This window comes from Anoplopoma fimbria, chromosome 21, assembly GCF_027596085.1.
Source record: "Anoplopoma fimbria isolate UVic2021 breed Golden Eagle Sablefish chromosome 21, Afim_UVic_2022, whole genome shotgun sequence".
Taxonomy (NCBI): Eukaryota; Metazoa; Chordata; class Actinopteri; order Perciformes; family Anoplopomatidae; genus Anoplopoma; species Anoplopoma fimbria.
The window spans coordinates 12845420-12865104 of record NC_072469.1 but is presented as its reverse complement, the minus strand read 5'-3'; the positions used below and the strand labels follow the sequence as shown (position 1 = coordinate 12865104).

Sequence of the window (19685 nt, the reverse complement as noted above, 5' to 3'; positions counted from 1 at the left end):
ATGACGTCGTCCATACTGACAGGAACGTTGCGGAAGCGAGGCACCAACCTTACAGTTCCCCCTCAGGTGAACACGGTCAGCTCCGTCAGTACTGTTGTTGTTGTTAGCGCTGTAAGCACTGTTAGCCGTTGCCATGTTGAGAGCCTTTGAGAGGCAATAGAAATGCTCTCAATCTTGAATGTAGCACCTGTTAGTATAACTTTGACAAGCTGGACTTTACTTGACTATTTCTGTTTTCTTTCTTTTTTATACTTATGCTCAACTACATCTCAGAGGACTAATTGTACTTTTCTTTACATAGAAACACATATACTTATATAATACAGTAGCCTACTTTGCTACTAATCTACCCAGAAGTAGAAAAAACATAAAATTGGCTACTTTTCCTGTATTTGTTAGTGATAAAAACAGAATATTTTCTTTAATTAAATTTTTTGGTTTTTCTTGCTGACTACTTTTACTTTTGATACTTACAGTACATTTAGCTACTTCTGTACCTTTACTTTTAACATTTTGAATTCAGGATTTTTACTCAATACACACTATAAAGTTTATGTTTTATCATAAGCAGACCCTGCCCTTTAAAAGGACTAGTTCAACGTCGGTTGTGGCTAAACAAATAAATCAGACAGACACTCATTCTGTAGTGAAACTTTGTTTCTTTATTCACACCATTTTCTACTCCAGCTATGTTAGAAGTTAACATAAGTGTCAATCCTCTAGTTCCTATGTTGATCTCTCATTCATAATCATCTGTACACACTATATATAAAAAAGTCAAGATTATAATATGTTTAGAAATGCAAGAGGGTCCAGGTGAGGAGGGTTCAGCGGTTGTCAAGGTTTTTTTTTTCGCGTTGCATTCCCTCCCCTCACCTCCACCTTGACTCTTTTTTTTTTTTTTTTTTTTTTTTTTTTTCATGAAACATAAAAGAACATATTGAACAAGGCATTTGTACCAGAGCTCAGAAGAGGGGGCTTGGACATTTGTAAAGCGCTTTGACTGTACAGCTCACGCAGAACACGACCGACGGGTCATACACAGAGCATGGAAAAGGAGAAGAGTATACTGCTTGGGTACAACACAAACACAATACAATGCCATCTGACAAAAAAAAAGTACCGTTGAAAAGAACACAAACAATTATTCTCTTCAACTTTTTTTTTTTTTTAAGCATTTCATAGAAACAAAAGAGAAAGATAAATTGCAAACTCGGAGTAAACAAATTGAGAATATATACACAGTGAGGTAAAACACATTGGTCTTTGAAAGGAGGTATTTTCTTTTCGATTAAGTGACCTTTTTAATATGTTAATTATGCTTCTTTTTTCTTTAAGATTCTTCTCAGCTTTTGGATGACATCTATAAAGCAGGTAATGCAGATACACAATCTCATGCGGTCTAGTCATTCGTGGTGAACGGCAAAAAAAGAAGTCTCGTCAAACTTAGGCACCAAATAAAACATGATAAAGCTTTCTTGCTACTACCCGTGTTGCCACGGAGGGCCCACGCCGGATCATCGGACCAGAGCGGGAAAACTGAAACCCTTTGGTGACCCAAACCACCCGTCACATCCACCGGTTGACGGTCTCTGAGTCGATGGAGGGCTAACCTTGAAGAGAGAACATGATGATCCTTTGGCCGGGACGCGCTCCTCGTCACAGTGTGTGGATGGTGCTAGCATAGGTAGGCCTGGTGGACCTGTGTGATCCAGAGGGACTGAGCACGGTCGTCCCGGACGTTGCATAACGAGAGAGAGACGCGATAGGACCCGGGGTGTTTGCATGCTCGCCAAGTTGTCGCGTCGACCTTCGAGTTGTGCTCGGATCGGTTGGAGACTCGGTACATTCACAGCTGTGGGAATTTGTCAGTGCGTGGTTTGGAGCCGTAGAGCTGCTGGCATAGTTTATGTTACCGTCCCTGTTTCGGCCCTCCATCATCGCACACTGAGCAGAGGACAAAAAAACGTCTACCTTCACTGGGCGTGAAGAATAAAGCATGAGAAAGGCTGCATATTGGACCGGACCTGACGAACTCACTGGTTTGGGTTTGAGTCACTAAAAGGCTCAGCCACATCGCTGCTGAGTTCAGCCGTGTTGACGTTGAACCGAGGTTTGAAATTGCACGTTGGCTGCATATCAACAGTGAACAGTGGGCTCCCTATCCCTCTGTAACCCTGGCGGAGGAGAGAGAAGGCAAGGTAGGATTCTCAGAGACGAGGTACAGCCGGTTCTCTGTGCGACATTCTAAAATAGGCCACGCCCCCCAGAGTAATCTAAACACCTAACCGAAAAAAACGTTTGCCAAACCCAAATAACCTGCATAAGACATGTCGCCCGGCTCCGTCTGTCATATACGTCCAGGAGGAGAAGACTCGAACAATGGCTTACACATGGAGATAACAGAGCACACCGTCGGACAGTCAACAAGGTGTTTACCGTCTTTGTCCAAGTGGTGTTTTTTTTGGAAAGGACGCATATTTTGGCATCCAACAAGCTCTCTGGACAAGCAGAGGTTGAACATAAAGTCCACCAATTATACTCAAATCAAAGTGTTTCTATTGATTTGGGGATAAGTAGTATAGAGCCTTTAGGGGCTATGTGAAGTCTGATAAATGCCCTCCAGTGATGTCAGTTTGGGCTGAAGACTTCAAGCTTGAGAATTAAAAACGTTTTTCCATTTTACAAAGTTTTGTCTTCCTCTTGGAACAGGCTCTGTACAAATGTAGTTCGGTGCGACTACAGTGCCCAGGATAGACATTTAATATCGTTAGCAACTTAAAGTTTTGTACTTAGGATCAAATAGACCCTGCTCTAGTGTATAATTACAGGGAGCCGAGTGCTACGGCGTTTCTATTTCGATGTTATCCCCATTTGTAAGATTCATCGCGTGGAACGCACTGGTTTGGTTTCAAACAGCCTAAAGATGCCAGTTTATAGAGATAAAAAGAAGGCAGGATGGATGTGAGGTTGGTTCACCCGGTATGAAGCCGGCTGCTGTGAGGTGTGGCCCTTGTAGCGAGTTGACATCTGTTAAGTCAATTAGAGAACATGGAATGACGAGAGAAAAAAAAGGCAAGATAGCATCGAGGTTGCTTTTTAAAGACCACGAGAGAAAAACCGCTGGGTGCAAACACATTTTTTTTTTTTTCTTTTTTACAGTTAAGTCATCCTGGGTTTCTGAAAAAGAAAAAAGTACAAGGCTGCTGGTGACTTTAAGACAGAATGAAGTTGTCCTAGTAGAGGCAAACCAGAGGTGTTGTTGAGCTAATGTTGTTGCTAATGTCCCAGAGGATGACATTGCTGATGGAATACACATACAAGAGGCCCAGCAGGCCCCGCCCCCCCAACCCCACATGGCTTAGTCGGATCAATCCTTGGCCCCAGTTTTCTCTACTAGTTTGGCCACTTTTGTACACATTTAACATTAAGTTCAGCATAGTTCGTCACCCTATCTGTATTTCAGGTAGCAGCAATATTCACTTCTTCAAACATCAGGACAGCGTTGTTCTTTTGTTAACCCTGCAAGATATTTACAATAATGTCCCCAATGCTGCCACCGCTGACCGTTTCTACACATTTAAAGAACACTTCATTCACAGTGGAAGTACACGTTGGGTCCATCACAACTTGTCTGCTCTTCGTTGGGGTTGTCTCATAAAAGTCAAAATTCTCTTAAAGAAAGACGAGAGAATCACTGATTATGGTATTTTCAGGAAAATAGATATGCAACATTTTTTGTTTGTTTCAATTTGATCTGGAGGGGTTTTGTTTTAATTCAGTGCTGCTTTAAAATGGTAATGAACTGAAGCACAAAGTTTTTCCCCCCCCCATAAATTTCAGATGGGCTGCGAGAAACCATGAATTGTGAACAAAAGAAGTGCTGCCTGCAAAGAAATGGGCACTGAGGTTTCTCGGACTGGTGATCGGTGACATTACCTGGGACTTAAATGCTCTACAGGTGAACTTTGTATTCTTTGACATATGATAACATTTGTTTTTACATTTACAGTTAAGATACGGGCCGGAACAAATCACCAGCTCAAACGTAATTGGATGTCTTTTCCCTGACCCCCTCCGTACTCTTGAAAATACGTATTGTATAGAGGGTACCACATCCACGGGGGCAGCAGCGTTTTGCTTATAAATGAACACTAGAGCGGCTGACTGACTTCAGTGGATGTTGGAGAGAGGCTCCCCTCCAACTGACGAGGGGCTGGATTCGTGTCGGAGCAACATGGCACAGGATGATCAGATTCAGGGCGATCTGAGGGTTTACATCCAACGGAAGCTTTCGCCTCAACGGGGAGAGCGAGGCGGAACAACAAAGTAGCAGCACATCAATACATCATGTTTCCATAAAGAAAAACAAAACAAAACAATGGGAGGCCGACCACACCAACATTCAAATTGCCACACAGGTAAACCCCCCCCACGGTGGTTCAGAAGTGCACTTATTACTGAACAATCAGAGACTGAATCCAATTGGACTTGTGTGTTAAAAGACAAGTGCTTTTGGTGGAAGTCGGACAAGCCAATCTGTTAAATAAGACTGAATGGGTTTAGGTGTATGGCAATTTAGGCAACAGGACGAACACTTGACTGAAACAAACTTAAATCAGGTGCTACATACATTTTTTTGTCCTTTAGATAGGATAATGACACAAACTTTATCATAGCAATTAATTCATATATATATATAATTTTTTCATTAAAAAAACAACAATAAAGAAAAACATAATAAGATCAGATCCTGACTCTTATGTGTTGGTCCCTTAAGGCTTTCTAAGCTGAAATGACAAAATTGTCCTTTTTACGTGTGTTTTTTTTATCTTTTTCTTTTGAGTGAATGTACATTCTAGTAGAAAAAGTCCTTTGCCACAACAAAAAAAGAAGAAAAAAATAAAACACATAACCTGGAAAATCTATGGCTTAGTAAATCTCCGTTTGCTATATTTTTTAATGAATGTACCTCATCGTTGTTGATTATCCTACAAAGAAGGAAATGCTTAAAAAGGTGGATTCGCATTGGCGCGGGAGAAGAACAAATAATCTGAGATCCAAGAGTTTACATTTATAGGGCAACATCAAAGTCTTTGTGTGTATTTTTCAAAAAGCTGCATGGAGGCTTTTCGGTGGCATCGTATTTTCAAACTAAACACAGGTCGAGGTGCTGGAGCTCGGTTTCCAGGCTCAGTTCTGCTGGGAGGAGAAGCTGTACGATGAGTTGTTGCTGAGGTGATCGGATGTTCAGGTGGGGGTGGGGGGGGTTTGACAAAATGGCACCAGAGAGTCGGCTGGCTTGTGGGTGCTGCAACGGCGGTGTGTGTGTGTCCCTCCTTGCATTACGTCCCTTCTTCTTGGGGTGTGCATAGTACGAGCTCGCTGTACGCTCAGGTATGGCTCCTTCCTCGGACACGCACACACACACACACACACACACACACACACACACGCACAGACAGAGCTGCATACGCGCCAAAGCAAAGAACACTCCACAGCAGCCGACATGAGAGGAGTTTGGGTTGTTAAAGCGCTGGCACTTTCCGGTTGCAGCTGGCTTTGGAAGGCATGATGGCAGCTGATTGTTGTCCTGTTGTTGTTGTTCTTGCTGTTTATGGTTTAGCAGAGCCGAGTATAGAAAATAGACACATTTATCTACTGTATATTGCATATGTTGCAGCATGTTTGCCCAAAAAAACAAAGAATGAGGTCATCATGTCCAGTTTCGTTTTGCAAAAAATAAAAAAATAACCCCTGACACCAGAAAGAAATAAAAAAAAAAAAACAATAAATTAAACTGACCTGTCCGACTCCCTGACCAAAGGGAGGGAGACGGGATATATAACAGTAACAAATGAAGAATTTTTTTTTTGTTGCAGAGATGAAAGATTCTGCTCACAACTCGACTAGATGAACAGCTGAAGACCAACAGAGGGGGGGTTTACGGACCTGTCCCGTAACCCCCAGGGTCCAAGCTTCAGTTACTGATGCTACTGGAACACGACTCAAAGAGTAGGGCTGCAAACCGCTTTACATCGAAAAACCTTTTCTATGTCCAATCGTCCCGGAAAAAAATTCTACCGATCTGACTGGTCACCGTTGGCTCGGAGATTGAGGGGAAATTGTGTCGGAGCTCGTTCTGTTACTCCCTTTTTATAGCAGGAGACCAGCGGCCGAGAACAGATCTCCAACCCTCTGTGTTCACAAAGCAGCGTTGAACCAAATGTGCAAAAGTATACGTTTGCATAATGGAAATAATTTTTTCAAAAGAAAAATGCCTGCTTGACTTTAGATTAGAACCCAAATAAATGACAAACTGGTGAACTGCCCATTCCTTTAAAATGCTTTACTCACCACTATGTGAGTGAATCCCTCTCAGTAACGAGGACTCTAATAATTCATCTAATAACACAACTAGTTTCATTTGGTTTTTAACACATTTTGTGTTTCTAATAAGAGGACTTTCACCAATGATTCACAACACTATTCAAAGATGTAAATGAGCACTTTGCAGCCCTACTGAAGAGCAGCTCAGCTCTCTGAATGAAATGCAAATATACAAATGGGAGTAGGTGGGGAGTAATGATGAAGATGTGAGGCGATGAGAGTGAAAGCTCCGGCAGCTCAGAAACCTCCCAGGTGAATTCCCAGCAGCCCAGCTGGCCTTCTGTTTACCTGATAGGGTAAACAGCGTGTGTCGTTTTTTTCTGGGTGATGAGTGGTGGAGGCGGGGCTTGAATCCTGATGGGTCTTTCGGAGACATCGTGAGGAGGTGGATGTTAGGCGTGACCATCCGTCGTTTGATCCGTCCATCCAGCCGTTCATGTGTGTGTACGACAGCCCAGCGCAACACAAACACGTACACACACGGCTCCTCGCTTCCAGGTGCATGACTCAGCAGTTTGTCAATGAATGAAACACGATGAGAGAAAAATAAAAAATAAGAGCACAAGGGGAAGAGAAGTCTTCGCTTCTCTTCAAAGTAAATGATGGTGATGAAGATCATAATGCTAACGATATGGATACCAGTCAGAGGTGTGTGCGTGTCTGTGTGTGTGTGTGTGTGTGTGTGTCTCTGTGTGTGTGTGTTTGGTAGTTATGTCTACATCTTGATTCCCTCCTGTTGGCTGAGCTGAGACAGGGTTTTCTTGATCCGGAGAGCGGTGAGTCGGGCGGCGCTGTTGGCATACCAGCATTCCCTCATTATCTTCGCCATCACCCGCAAGGCCTGCAGAGGAGAGAGGAGACAAAAGTTCAATAAAACATGATGTTGGGATAGTCCCACGTCTAAGGAATACACTTATCTGCTGTTGTACGTATAAAATAAGACAGTTGAGGACTTGTTGAAAACTGATTTGCAGTCTAGCACTGGGCTAAACCTGGGCTGTTTTGTAAGCTTGTGATAGGGATGTTGATAAAGACCAATGAGATGCTCTGGGACATTTTCCCACCCAAAAAGGCCCTGGTCATGGGGTAGTACTTTCTGACAGTACAGGAACTTTCAGGGTGGGGTTTGTGGGAATGACCACCCCTGGACTGGACACACACAGAACCCTCGTCAGTCTCGTCTCTAGAACGCTAGGATAACGGCTAAAGAAACCTTTTATTTCCTAGAAATGAGTCCCCGGACTAAAATCACCATGCGTCTCTTGGCGGAAAGCCGGCTTAAATGTAGCTACTTGTCTGTCTTGGTTTTACTGAACTAGATTAACATATTTAACTGGTTTATCATTAGCTGCTTTTCCTAGGTTCCACAGGATTCTACATTTGTCTCATTACTTTCTTGGCTCTGTCTTCCATGGGGGAAGTGGTGATTCTGTACAAGTTAACTGGGCCCTTTAAGTTTCAGCTGATCTGCATCAGAAAACACTCATGTGCCTAAGAATTGACGATCCTGGAGGGTTTTAAAATTCACTGTAATATCCATTTTCTCAGGGATTTGAGAAAGCAGGCAATACAGGCAAAGAGAATCTATAAGATGAGGAGACAACTTTAGTTCCTAGACGACCGAGCAGAGAAAGATGCATCTGCTGACCTAGGGATAGCCCAGTATTTACCATTTTCAGTACCTATGGTGTTTTTGTGTCCATAAATGACTCTTAATAACTGGAAAACAGTTTTGTTGCCTTCTTACTCACCGGTAAAACCAGGACATTTGAGGTGAGCACCACACAACCTTTACATACTTTTCTTTACAGTTTTCACATTAAATTATAGATGGATCAATATTTTGGTACAACAATCCATTTTGGTGTGAACTGTAAGGTTTTTCTCAATTCATTCTTGACAGAATTGCTTCTATAGACTTTTTTTTAATAAGCCGTTGGTATAAACCATTAGGACTAAAGTCTTGTGGCTCAAGATACAACATTTCTGAACCCAAACTTCAAAGTTTGATGCCAAGGTGTGAATTTGGTGTAAATAAAATGATTTCATTTTCATCAGTTTTTTTTATTAGCTGTTTTCCAGACACCTCAACCTGACACTGATCATGCTTTTATAGAAAAACCTTCACACAGCAAACACCCTTTTTCAAAAGAAAGTCTTTCCCTTTGTGTCACTTAAGCGGTGACTTCCAACAAAAATTGCCTTTGAAACTGGGTGCGAGCCTCCAGAGTTTACTCTAATTCCTTCATGTCTGCCTTGCTGGGGCTGTAAACAGCATTTGGTATGTATGAGTCAACATGTCTGTGTATGTCTCTCACAGCGTCTGTCTGCTGAGACACCAGCTCTCCAGCTAGGCAACTTCCTGGAGTGCTTATTAAAGGCGGAGGACACATTCCAGTCCTCCATTCATCAAGTGGATTAGTGCCAACTCTACACTGCCACGGACACGTAATCTGCCGCACACACGCACACACACACACACACACACACACACACACACACACACACACTTTACAATACAACTGTCTCCTTCAGCAGAGCTAGCTGAAGCTCATTTCTTATGTCGAGGCTTTCAGATTCAAATGCTTTCAGATGCCGCTTCCATTTGCTTTAACAAGTCATCCTGATTTATGGCGAGCCAACTGAAGAAAAAAACGTTTCTTCCTGGGAATGCCTTAAATGGCAACACGGAGCAACACCTCTACCAGACTGGGATCGAATGAGTGGTTCTTAAACTAGGGAGGTGTTTTTTTTTTTCTGTCAAAGATCCTCAAATAGACCCACTTTAGATCCCATGGAGTCTCATTTGGTCACAAGGACCCATATGGGAAAATAATAGTTTTACGGGTGGTTGCACAATGTAGGGAGTGAAGGGAGGGAGAGCAGAGGGAGTGAAACAATTCTGGAACGGCAACCATACCTTTTACATGGTTCCTTCTGATCTTGAACGGAACCAGCACCTAGTTCTCTGAGCATCAGGGATATGTCTTTTTTTAGATGTTTTTTAAACTAAAATGTGTGAGTGTGTGTGACGGTGAGTGTGAAGTCAGCAGAAACGTTACAGCTGTGAACACAGCAGTGCAGTGTGTGTACAGTTAACTCGTCAATGAATAAACGCTCCTGAAGCAGAGCTCAACACTGACTTTTAAAAGTGATTGCCATCAGCCAAAGCTGAAAATATAGTGCCATCTTTAATCACCTTATACTTTGAGTAACTGCAATACTATGAACTTACACGTCAGCTTAATGATGAAAGCGTGACATAGAACAATAAAAGCTTTATCAGAGAAACCGAAATTGGCAGCTTAGTCAGCTAAATCCTCTCTCGCATATAGCTGAAGAGAATGGGATAGCCCACGCCACATCATGTAGCATTAGAATATTAATAATAAACACTATTCATCTATTGAGCATATTCATTTTGGGGTCCACGTTTGGCTGATGCTGTCTTTGTCTTCTATATGTTAAACAGTGGATGCCATTAATGGCATCAAAGGTGCCAATGGCAACCATGCTACTGTTACTGTTGAACCTTGTCTTACTTGCCACCTGCTGTTTAAAGTGAAAGGGGCTGGCCCGAAGTCAGGCTCACTTAGTTGATTGTTGATGTAGTTGATGAAAAATGTAATAAAATATAACAAAACTACCTTCAATCATTAATACTGCTCACAAATCTATAATGTCCTCCAGCAAGTAGCATCAGTTATGAGATTGGGTTTGTCCCTTTGTTTTCTTGATCGCGACATGATCGATTAATAAAAAATGAATTGGTCTGCTGCACAGCGTGTCTAGTACAAATTGACTATGAAAGTTATGTCTATGTGTAGAGATAATAAGGCGTTACTGCTTGCACTTTACAGAGTTCTTCCTTGTTGAAATGTTACTACATTTGGTACACGATATCGATATCATGACAGGCACAGTTTGTACTTCTTCTACACCCTTGATAAAGTCCGGTAGCTCATTAAGATTAAGTTCGTTTTTTTGTGAACGAACAATATGCAGCAGAAACGAGTAAATCAACACACCACTATAGCCGATACTGTTCGAAAGAAATTAAAAGGCAAAGTCATAACCGCCAAATTATGTGGTTCTTTCACTTTGGTCAAATATTCAGGAGGTAGGTAGAGAGCCACACCACTCTTCATCGTCCTTTTATGATTATAATAGATGAGCTGGTCTTACATCTTAAAAGGAGGCTGGCTAGTATCAGCTTGCTTAACCCGTTTGTCTGTCTGCATATTCATCACTGCTGCAGAATGGTTCATTGTGCTCATTGTGGTCCTGTTTGTTCCGGTTTGACTGAAACTTTGTTTACACTTGCTTTTTTAGATTACAGATTGAAAGACAGAACATGGTGCTTCCGCTTTTCATCAGGTCTCTATTGAGATTCCACTGAGATGGATAATAACCTTCACATTGAGGGCAATAAGGCCTCCTTTGGTTTCATTAAACATCATAGTATGATGTTGCTAAGCTGGCTTGGCAGAGAAACAGAGCACAGGTGCGGTTTAAATCAACACGCTGCCCTTGGCTCAGAAAGGTCTTGTCAGCCCACGTCGAGAAGGAGGATCCCTCAGGATTCTCTTTGGGGCAGAGGTGACGAAACATGACTGTTGTGGTACAAAAACCAGGCATGAGTATTAAAATGGAAGACAAATAAAGATTATTTTTTTTACCGCCATAGGAAGATGGATTCATTCCAGATCCACAAATATCACAGCTGTCTGGATGCAGCGAGACAAAAGGTGGCTGATGTCAACACGACACAACAGAATGTGAGTTCTGATATAACAGCTTCAAGAAGTTTGTGTGGGCGGCACAGTTGGCTGCTTATGAGAGAGTCTGTGTCTAAAAAGACGTCTGGTTTGAGCAGCCGAGAGGTGGAGACTGTGTGGTCCTGTCTGACTGGAGCTGGATCTATCATGCATCGTTTAGTATTTGTGCATACAACAAATAACACACACTGAAATATTCAGGTGCCTTGTGGCTACAAGTGTGCAACATTTTTACTTCATACAACAACATGTAAAATAAATATACATGTTTAGGGGACAAATGTAATGAGCTAATTCTATAAATGTTGAATAATTTATTTAATATCCTTAGGTGCCTCAATGACAAAACACAGCGGTTAACCTGCCGCTAACACTCCCAGTGCTCCTACCTAACTGACTGTAGAAGACACAACTACCTGGAACTGAGAGCACAAATTAATAATGTTGTGTGCATGTAAAAAAAATGTAAATATAACTCCCTGAACCTGCCTTGAACACGGAGAAGCACAAAGTAAGGGCTGCTTGGCCGGGCTCAGGTGAAGCACAAGGTAGCGCACTAGGAGATACAGATTCACTACAGCTACAGTGGGAGGCCACCGGTGATTTTGGAGACAAACACTGACTTGTTTTGGGGAGCAGCTGAGGAGCAGAGCTGGGGCTGACCTACACTGGACCCTATCAAATAGATGTCTACAATTAGCCACAAGTGATGGTCTGTAGTCAGTGGCAGATAAAGTATCTCACCCCAACAACAGAACAATCAGTTCCTCTGTGTCTCTGAGGTTTGCTTACTTGTAGAGTTGTTCCCATACTGAAACCAGTATCGGAAATCCCTCGATAGCGTTTATAAAGCTGGATCAGGTATCAGCAAACCAATATCACTTATTCACATCATTTATCAGCTCATTTACGCTACACAAGAACAACAACAACAACAACACGTGGCAACTGTCACACACACAATCCAAAGCCTCCTGCACGATCTTGTGCACATGTGCAAACTAACATTACACAACATTTGTTCCCCCCTATTTGATTCCTTGATAATGCTACATTGTGAACAAAACTCTCCTTGTTGCAATCGGCAGGAGGAGAGCTAGTTAGCAATAGCCGCTAGCAACCGTTGGTCTGCACAGTCCTGCTAGCTAAGAGCTACCTTAAGGAGGTTGCATTAGAGTAACATTATGATGCTTCATAAGTAAAAGTGAGACGAACGTAAATTATGACACTATCATGATGTTTTCAAGTGTAATCTATTTAAAACTACATTTTTGAGGGAATCTTGACTAAATACAGTTGTATGAAGGAGATGTTTTCACAACGGTACAAAATAGATCTGTCTGAATGCGAAAAAAACACTACAGATGATAATAAAAGTAAAAGGATAGCATTTAGAAGTATTGACGGACATCCTCCAAACCCTCCACACATTTCATTCTGAAAGCTCAAATTAAATTGTTACGACTCCCAACACAGTAAGCAAACCGATACCACTTACTGTGTAGCAGCGTGAATATGCCTGTGTGTGTGTGTGTGAGAGTATAGTACAGTGAAATCGGAGAAACCAGAGACTGATTCAACACACACACACACACACACACACACACACACACACACACACACACACACACACACACACACACACACACACACACACACACACACACACACACACACACACACACACACACACACACACACACACACACACACACACACACACTTTGTCCTCCCTCTCAGCTGAGTGGTTGCTTCCTCTCGGGGGACTGTGGGAACCTGTGTGTGTTTCATGTGATTGAGAAGGACTAATATTACAGAACCGCACTATTGACGAGCCGACCGCAGGGGACGGCAAGCAACTGCTATGTTCATGTGTTCTTCTTTTTCTTGGAATTATTTTTAATTATTTATATGTTTCATGTGATTTTCAGACATGCAGTAGCATATATATATATGCAGATGGTTGAAATGGATGGGTAGACTGGAGCCTAAAGACTAACCACTGATACCATTATGGGGAAAAAGAAGTACAATGAAAAGCCACTCAAAGTCAGTCTGTGTCCTACCTCACAGCTCTGCCAGCGGTTGGGAATGTTGGGCCGAAGCTTCTGCTCACAAACCACCTTCCTCATCTCCTCCACCGACGGATCGGACTGAACCAAGTCATAGTAGGGCAGCTGGTAGTCCTCATGGATGCCTGACAAAAAAAAAGAAAGGTTTTAAATAAGAAACTCTCATGCATCTTCCCTCTATCTATGCAGATACTGCTGTGTCAATATCTCCATAATCTTCCTCCTCTGTTCTATCCATCCATTGTTCAGCCTTGTCATTGGATCCTCACCTCCCATAGAGCAGCGGCTGGCGATCTCCCAGAAGACCAGGCCCATGGCGTAGATGTCAGCCCGCTTGAAGGACTCAAAATGTTTCATGTTTATGGAGTCGTCCAGGACCTCCGGAGCCATATACCTGAGCAGAAAGATAAGAGACCGTTATCAAACGTCGTCATTTTTTGAACCATGGCAGTAAAATGATGTTATGTCCTGGAATATGTTGCTCAAATAAACACATACGCTTAGGAAGGGAAAAAACACCCAACTTGTACTAAACTCTGCAGGCATCAGATTTCAATCGGCAACACAGAAACCAGCAGTATTTAAGGAAAAAGTATCTATTTAGGCAACGTTGCTGTATTTTGCAGATACCCCTTCATCTTTTTGACTTGATAGAAATAATGATGGTCCACGTTCAAAACGATTAAGTGGATAAGATTAAATCGCTGACTAGACAATGTGAAATCGGTGTCACAAGTATCCACTAGATATGCTAGGTATGGTATCACTGGAGTTGTTGTGGCTCTGAGGTTGAGCGTGTCGTCTTCCAATAGGCGGTTTGAGCCTCGGCTCTTCCAGTTCGCATGATGACATGGAGTGTAATGCACTAGGAGACTAGAAAGGCGCTATACAAATGCAAGTCTGTTTACAGTACAAAAACACACTGTACAGTTAGATATACAGATGTTACAGAGTGAAACTTCTCTATCCTCATAAACAATCTTTGCTGAGCACAGACATCGGGCAACCACAACAAAGTTCTATTCTGGTCTCCCATCAAGTTACCACGGAATTAACGTGAAGTAGGCCTAGTGACAGCTGACGTTGATTTCATTATATATATTATAAATATTGTCCTCTGGGGAAACACTCCAATCCATTTTTATTACTTTTAGCTCACTCCAAACAGATACTCCCCTGCAGGAGAAAAAAAAGCGTTCCACAATCAAAACAAGGATGGAATAGAGGTGTCAAAGCGGTTTCAGACGTCTCAGGATGCTTTTGGTGCATGTTCGCCTTTTAAAAACACGTCAAAACGTGAGCCTCAGACGATTTCAGGTGTTAGTACGGTAAGATATTGGGCCAAAAGCTTCTTAAGACTAAGGTGATCATATCATCCATTTTGACAGACCTTTTTAAGCTTAAAAAACTAAACCAAATCTACTGACTGAATGACTTTAGCCAAACTTTCCATATAGATCTGTCAGTTTCTGTCGACATCATCCTCACTCTTCTTGTAAAGAAATCTGCTGAGTAAAGAATCCTTATCTTTTAATCTCTTCTATCTGATTTGACGCCTTCCCGTGTTCCTTTTTCTTTCCGTTGTTCATCCTCAGGCGTGTCAAAACACTTGGACCCTCTTAGAAAACGTATTTTATCTTGAATATTAAATGGCAATAGGAAAACTGGAACCACATCTTTCTTAATTCTGTCAAGATACGCAAAATGTACTTGAAATGGATAAGCAGTGCTTAAAGAGAAAATGCTAATTAAAGTGAATTCAAATGTACAAAAACTCTGTGAATCAAAGGACACATTTATAAGTACCAATCTATGAATAAACAGGTGATTATTTGGGGCATTATCAGCTTCTTTATCCGTGACATGAATAACATCCATCCCTTCAATTCACTAAATCCCTGCAGCCATCTGAAGGCAGCAGGACAGATGTGAGGGATGACTCCACAGCCTCCAGTTTGAAAAGTGCCCCATTGGGAGCCATTACACAGAGCCCTGACTGAATCATGGGCATGTAACAGCAGGGGGCTGCAGAGCTTCTATTTGGGCTGAACCTGTGGGCACTGCTGTGTGGCTGATGATCTGTAAGAGGAGGATTCAACAGTGCTATCGAATACTGGAGATCCACTCTGAGCATGAGAGAACCACTCTTAATTTAATTCTTGAACTGAGAGGTGAACAAATAATGAATGGAGGGCCTCGGTAAACAAACTGCTGCTGCAGCGTCGCATAAATGAGAACACAGAACAATTTGTTATTTTTAAAAAGCTTCAGAGAATGTGTAATTATGTTAATTGAATTTAAATAGTTAATTGAATTTAAATAGAAAGCTGTTTTTTACTTACATCTGTATTAAAAACACACACAATGGATTTGAGCTTTTATCCAAGATTGTGTTTGAATAAAACCAGGGCCTGAACATTATCAAGTAGAGTGTATTACTTTGGGGCTGACCTACACTGAGCTTTTATCCAAGATTGTGTTTGAATAAAACCAGGGCCTGAACATTATCAAGTAGAGTGTATTACTTTGAATCCATCCAACTCAGACTAATGGAGAGCATCTTGATGGGAGCAAACTTGAGTTTCTCTTTCTTTTCACATTTGAGAATGACTCACAATGGTTTCCAATCAAAGGATAAATGGAGGTGATACGTGTAATGCAGTTGATAAGATAATAATCTACAACACACTCAGACTTCTCTGTAGCTACAAACACAGCCCTCACTAGAAAACGGAGAAGCAGACGGTCTTTAAGTTCTTACTCCAGACAGCACAAGGTGTTATTGTGTTATTGTTCAAATACAAACAGCTTTACATTTGCAAACTGCCAAAATGTCAGAAAGCAGGACAGACTAGAATCGAGGGGGGCTTAAAACAGATGACTTAATAAACTAGAAAGGTGGACTCAGCAGAGTGCAGAGATGTGTCTGCAATGACCACTGCTGGCTGACCCCCACATATAGACACCAACAGGCTTAAATTTGCTGAAAACACACTTCATTCAAACTCAAAAACAAGCGGCGATGTATGCAGCCAAACGGCTCTAAGTTATCGTATAAGACACGCCGTACAATCTTGCCAAACACATAATTCATCTCACCGAGCTGTCTGCCCTCGTAGCAGTACAGCAGTGTGTGTACTGACATGACTTTAGCTGTTAGACAAACACACCGTCCAAAACATCGTCGCCATCTTGGATTACGGCCGTCCCCATGTTGTTTCCTTAACAACAGATGAACAGAAATTACCATGTTTGGAATACAGAAAAGTGATGTAGAGACACCGTATACGTCTCTGGTGGCGGCAGCAACCTGTCAATCACAGTAGCCCCGCCCTAAAGCATACCCTGCTGTCTATTTGACTCTAAATGGACCATAATTTACTAAATGAACATCATGCTGTATTGAAGAAGACTCAAGACTAGAGATTGAGACCATAAACTCATGTTTGCAATATTTACTGAGAGAATAAATCAAGAGAGAAGTAGAGTCATTTTCTCATAGACTTCTATACAACCAGAGGAGTTGCCCCCTGATGGCCAGTATAGAGAATGCAAGTTCAAAGACACATCTGCATTAGTTTCACTCAGCAGAAAACAGGAGGTTGCCGCCTGGGTCTGAGATAAAATTGTAAATGGACTGTACTTATATATATATAGTTCTTTTATAGTCCTACGACCACTCAAAGCGCTTTTACACAACATGTCATCATTCACCCATTCACACCCATTCATACACTGATGACAACGGCAACCATGCAAGGTGCCACTTGCCAATCAGGACTCTAACACTGAGACACTCGGCTGTGTTATTACTAGCGAACCCTAGTGGCCCAGTTTAGAGTAGCGAGTGAGGAGTTAGCAGGCGGACAACTGCAGTATAAAACAGACAATAAAAGTTGTTTTGACAAAGTGTGAGCTGCCGCAACTACCAGAGGTCCTTGAGCATCCAGTCATAACTGCCTGAAATATAAATATTATGCAGTTTGCTGCAGCAGAATGAGAGATTAGCCATGGACAAACTCATTCAATTACTCACTCACTCACTCACTCGACCGACCGCATGATCCTCCTGGCAGAGATAAGGAAAGTCACATTTCCCATAAAATGACACACTGTCTAATAAAGAGTTACTTTTCGGTTGGACTGAATCTCCTCTCTCAGTTAAGCATTATGATAAGTAAAAAAAGTTAATAAATAAATAAAATACACTGGTTGGGATCAAATCATCAATTTGTAACATGGGTTTCAGCCAAAGCCAGAGCTTTAGTCTTCACAGACCCGAGGCTCACTGAATCATTTAGTGGCATTGGAATACGCCTGCAGCATCAAACCACCGGCCAAGACACAGGCAGGAAAATATCGTAAATAAAAAGAGGGAGAGAGAAAAAGAGAGAAGAGGGATGAAAGCCATGCTTGTATCACTGTAGGAGAGGAAGCAGAAGAGGGCTGGCCGTGCCCTCAACGCTCAGCTCGCTTTCCAACCCTGCAGCTAGACAGGCCTACATAATAGAACAGGAGACCCGAGGACAGAGACACACAAAGGGAAAGGGATGTCTGGAGCGATGAAAATATATCTGTGTGGTTACTGTTACACAGCAGCACTTTATCAGTTTTCACTTAGCAATTATATTTGAAAATTATTTTGTTGGATTTACAATGTTTGTATGGGGACCGACCAAGGCATTTTTTAAACCGTATTGGCTATATCGAGCCCGATCCTACCCTGTTTTACGTAAGCTGACACACCGATGGTTTTACTCGAGAAGCTTTCCTGCACAGCAATGCAACGAGTGGCAAAAAGTAGCTGAGATGCTTTACTCTCCCGATAACCAAAACATACTTGTCCGAAATGGATAATATAGGCCTATTAAAAGATGAATAAATCAACTGGGATTTTTGGAAAAAAGTCCTTTATTGTCAGCTTTAGTGTTTATTTTTGTATAAAAGCCCTTCCATTTGCCGACATAAGTTTGTAAGCATTAATGTATGTTTACAAGTGTTCACTTGTTTCATTTCAGCTCAGTGTAAGAGTCTCTTACGTTTTGCTGTCACCTATAGTGCAAGGTTTCAACCACAATTGCAACGACACTGCAAGGGCAACAGAAGCCCTACGAGCATAAATAAACCAACTACATCCATCCATCCATCCATCTCCTTCCGCTTATCCGGGGCCGGGTCGCGGGGCAGCAAGCTAAGGAGGGTCCTCCAGACGTCCTTCTCCCCAGCAACACTTTCCAGCTCCTCCTGGGGAACCCCGAGGCGTTCCCAGGCCAGACGAGATATATAATCTCTCCAGCGTATTCTGGGTCTACCCCGGGGCCTCTTACCAGTTGGACGTGCCTGGAAAACCTCTAAAGGGAGACGTCCAGGAGGCATCCTGATCAGATGCCCGAGCCACCTCAGCTGGCCCCTTTCGACGCGAAGGAGCAGCGGCTCTACTCCGAGCTCCCTCCGGATGTCTGAGCTCCTCACCCTCTCTCTAAGGCTGAGCCCAGCCACCCTACGAAGGAAGCTCATTTCGGCCGCTTGTATTCGCGATCTCATTCTTTCGGTCACTACCCAAAGCTCATGACCATAGGTGAGGGTTGGAACGTAGATGGACTGGTAAATCGAGAGCTTTGCCTTTCGGCTCAGCTCCTTCTTCACCAAAACGGTCCGGTACAACGCCCGCATCACTGCTGACACTGCACCGAACCGCCTGTCCATCTCCCGCTCCATTTTCCCCAGTCCGAGTCTGCAGTTCTCCCCCTGCTGAGCACAGCCTGAGAAAAGCCCTGTTTCCCCTTTCTGAGTCGTCTCACGGTTTGCCAGAACTTCCTTGAGGCCATTCGAAACTCCTTCTCCATGGCCTCGCCGAACTCCTCCCACACCCGGGTTTTTGCCTCAGCAACCGCCGCAGCTGCAGCCCTTCTGGCCAACCGGTACCTGCCTGCTGATTCAGGAGACCCTCGGCCAACCAAGCCCGAAAGGCCTCCTTCTTCAGCTTGACGGCCTCCTTCACCGCTGGTGTCCACCAGCGGGTTCTTGGATTGCCGCCACGACAGGCACCGATCGCCTTCCGACCACAACTCCTAGCAGCAGCTACCACAATGGAGGATTTGAACATGGCCCACTCAGATTCCATGTCCCCAGCCTCCCCGGGATGCACGAGAAATTATTCCGGAGGTGGGAGTTGAAGACCTTGCGGACAGGATCCTCAGCCAGACGTTCCCAGTTCACCCTCACTACACGTTTGGGTTTACCGGGTCTGTCCGGCAGCCTCCCCCGCCACCTGATCCAACTCACCACCAGGTGGTGATCAGTTGACAGCTCTGCTCCTCTCTTCACCTGAGTGTCCAAGACATACGGCCGCAGGTCTGATGACACAACTACAAAGTCGATCATAGACCTTTGGCCTAGGGTGTTCTGGTACCAAGTACACTTATGAACCTCCCTATGCTCAAAC

At 43.0% G+C, this 19685-nt stretch overlaps 1 protein-coding gene across 1 annotated transcript in view; it reads right to left on the bottom strand.

Annotated features, from left to right (window-relative positions):
* Positions 1–645: 645 nt before the first annotated feature.
* Positions 646–19685, bottom strand: part of tgfbr1b (transforming growth factor, beta receptor 1 b) — a 56280-nt gene continuing 37240 nt past the window's right edge. The window contains exons 7-9 of the mRNA XM_054623345.1: positions 13510–13634; positions 13235–13365; positions 646–7231 (exon numbers count right to left, since the gene is read on the bottom strand). Coding sequence (XP_054479320.1) covers positions 7106–7231; positions 13235–13365; positions 13510–13634 — 382 coding nt within the window. The 3' untranslated portion in view covers positions 646–7105. The remainder of the gene's footprint in view (positions 7232–13234; positions 13366–13509; positions 13635–19685) is intronic.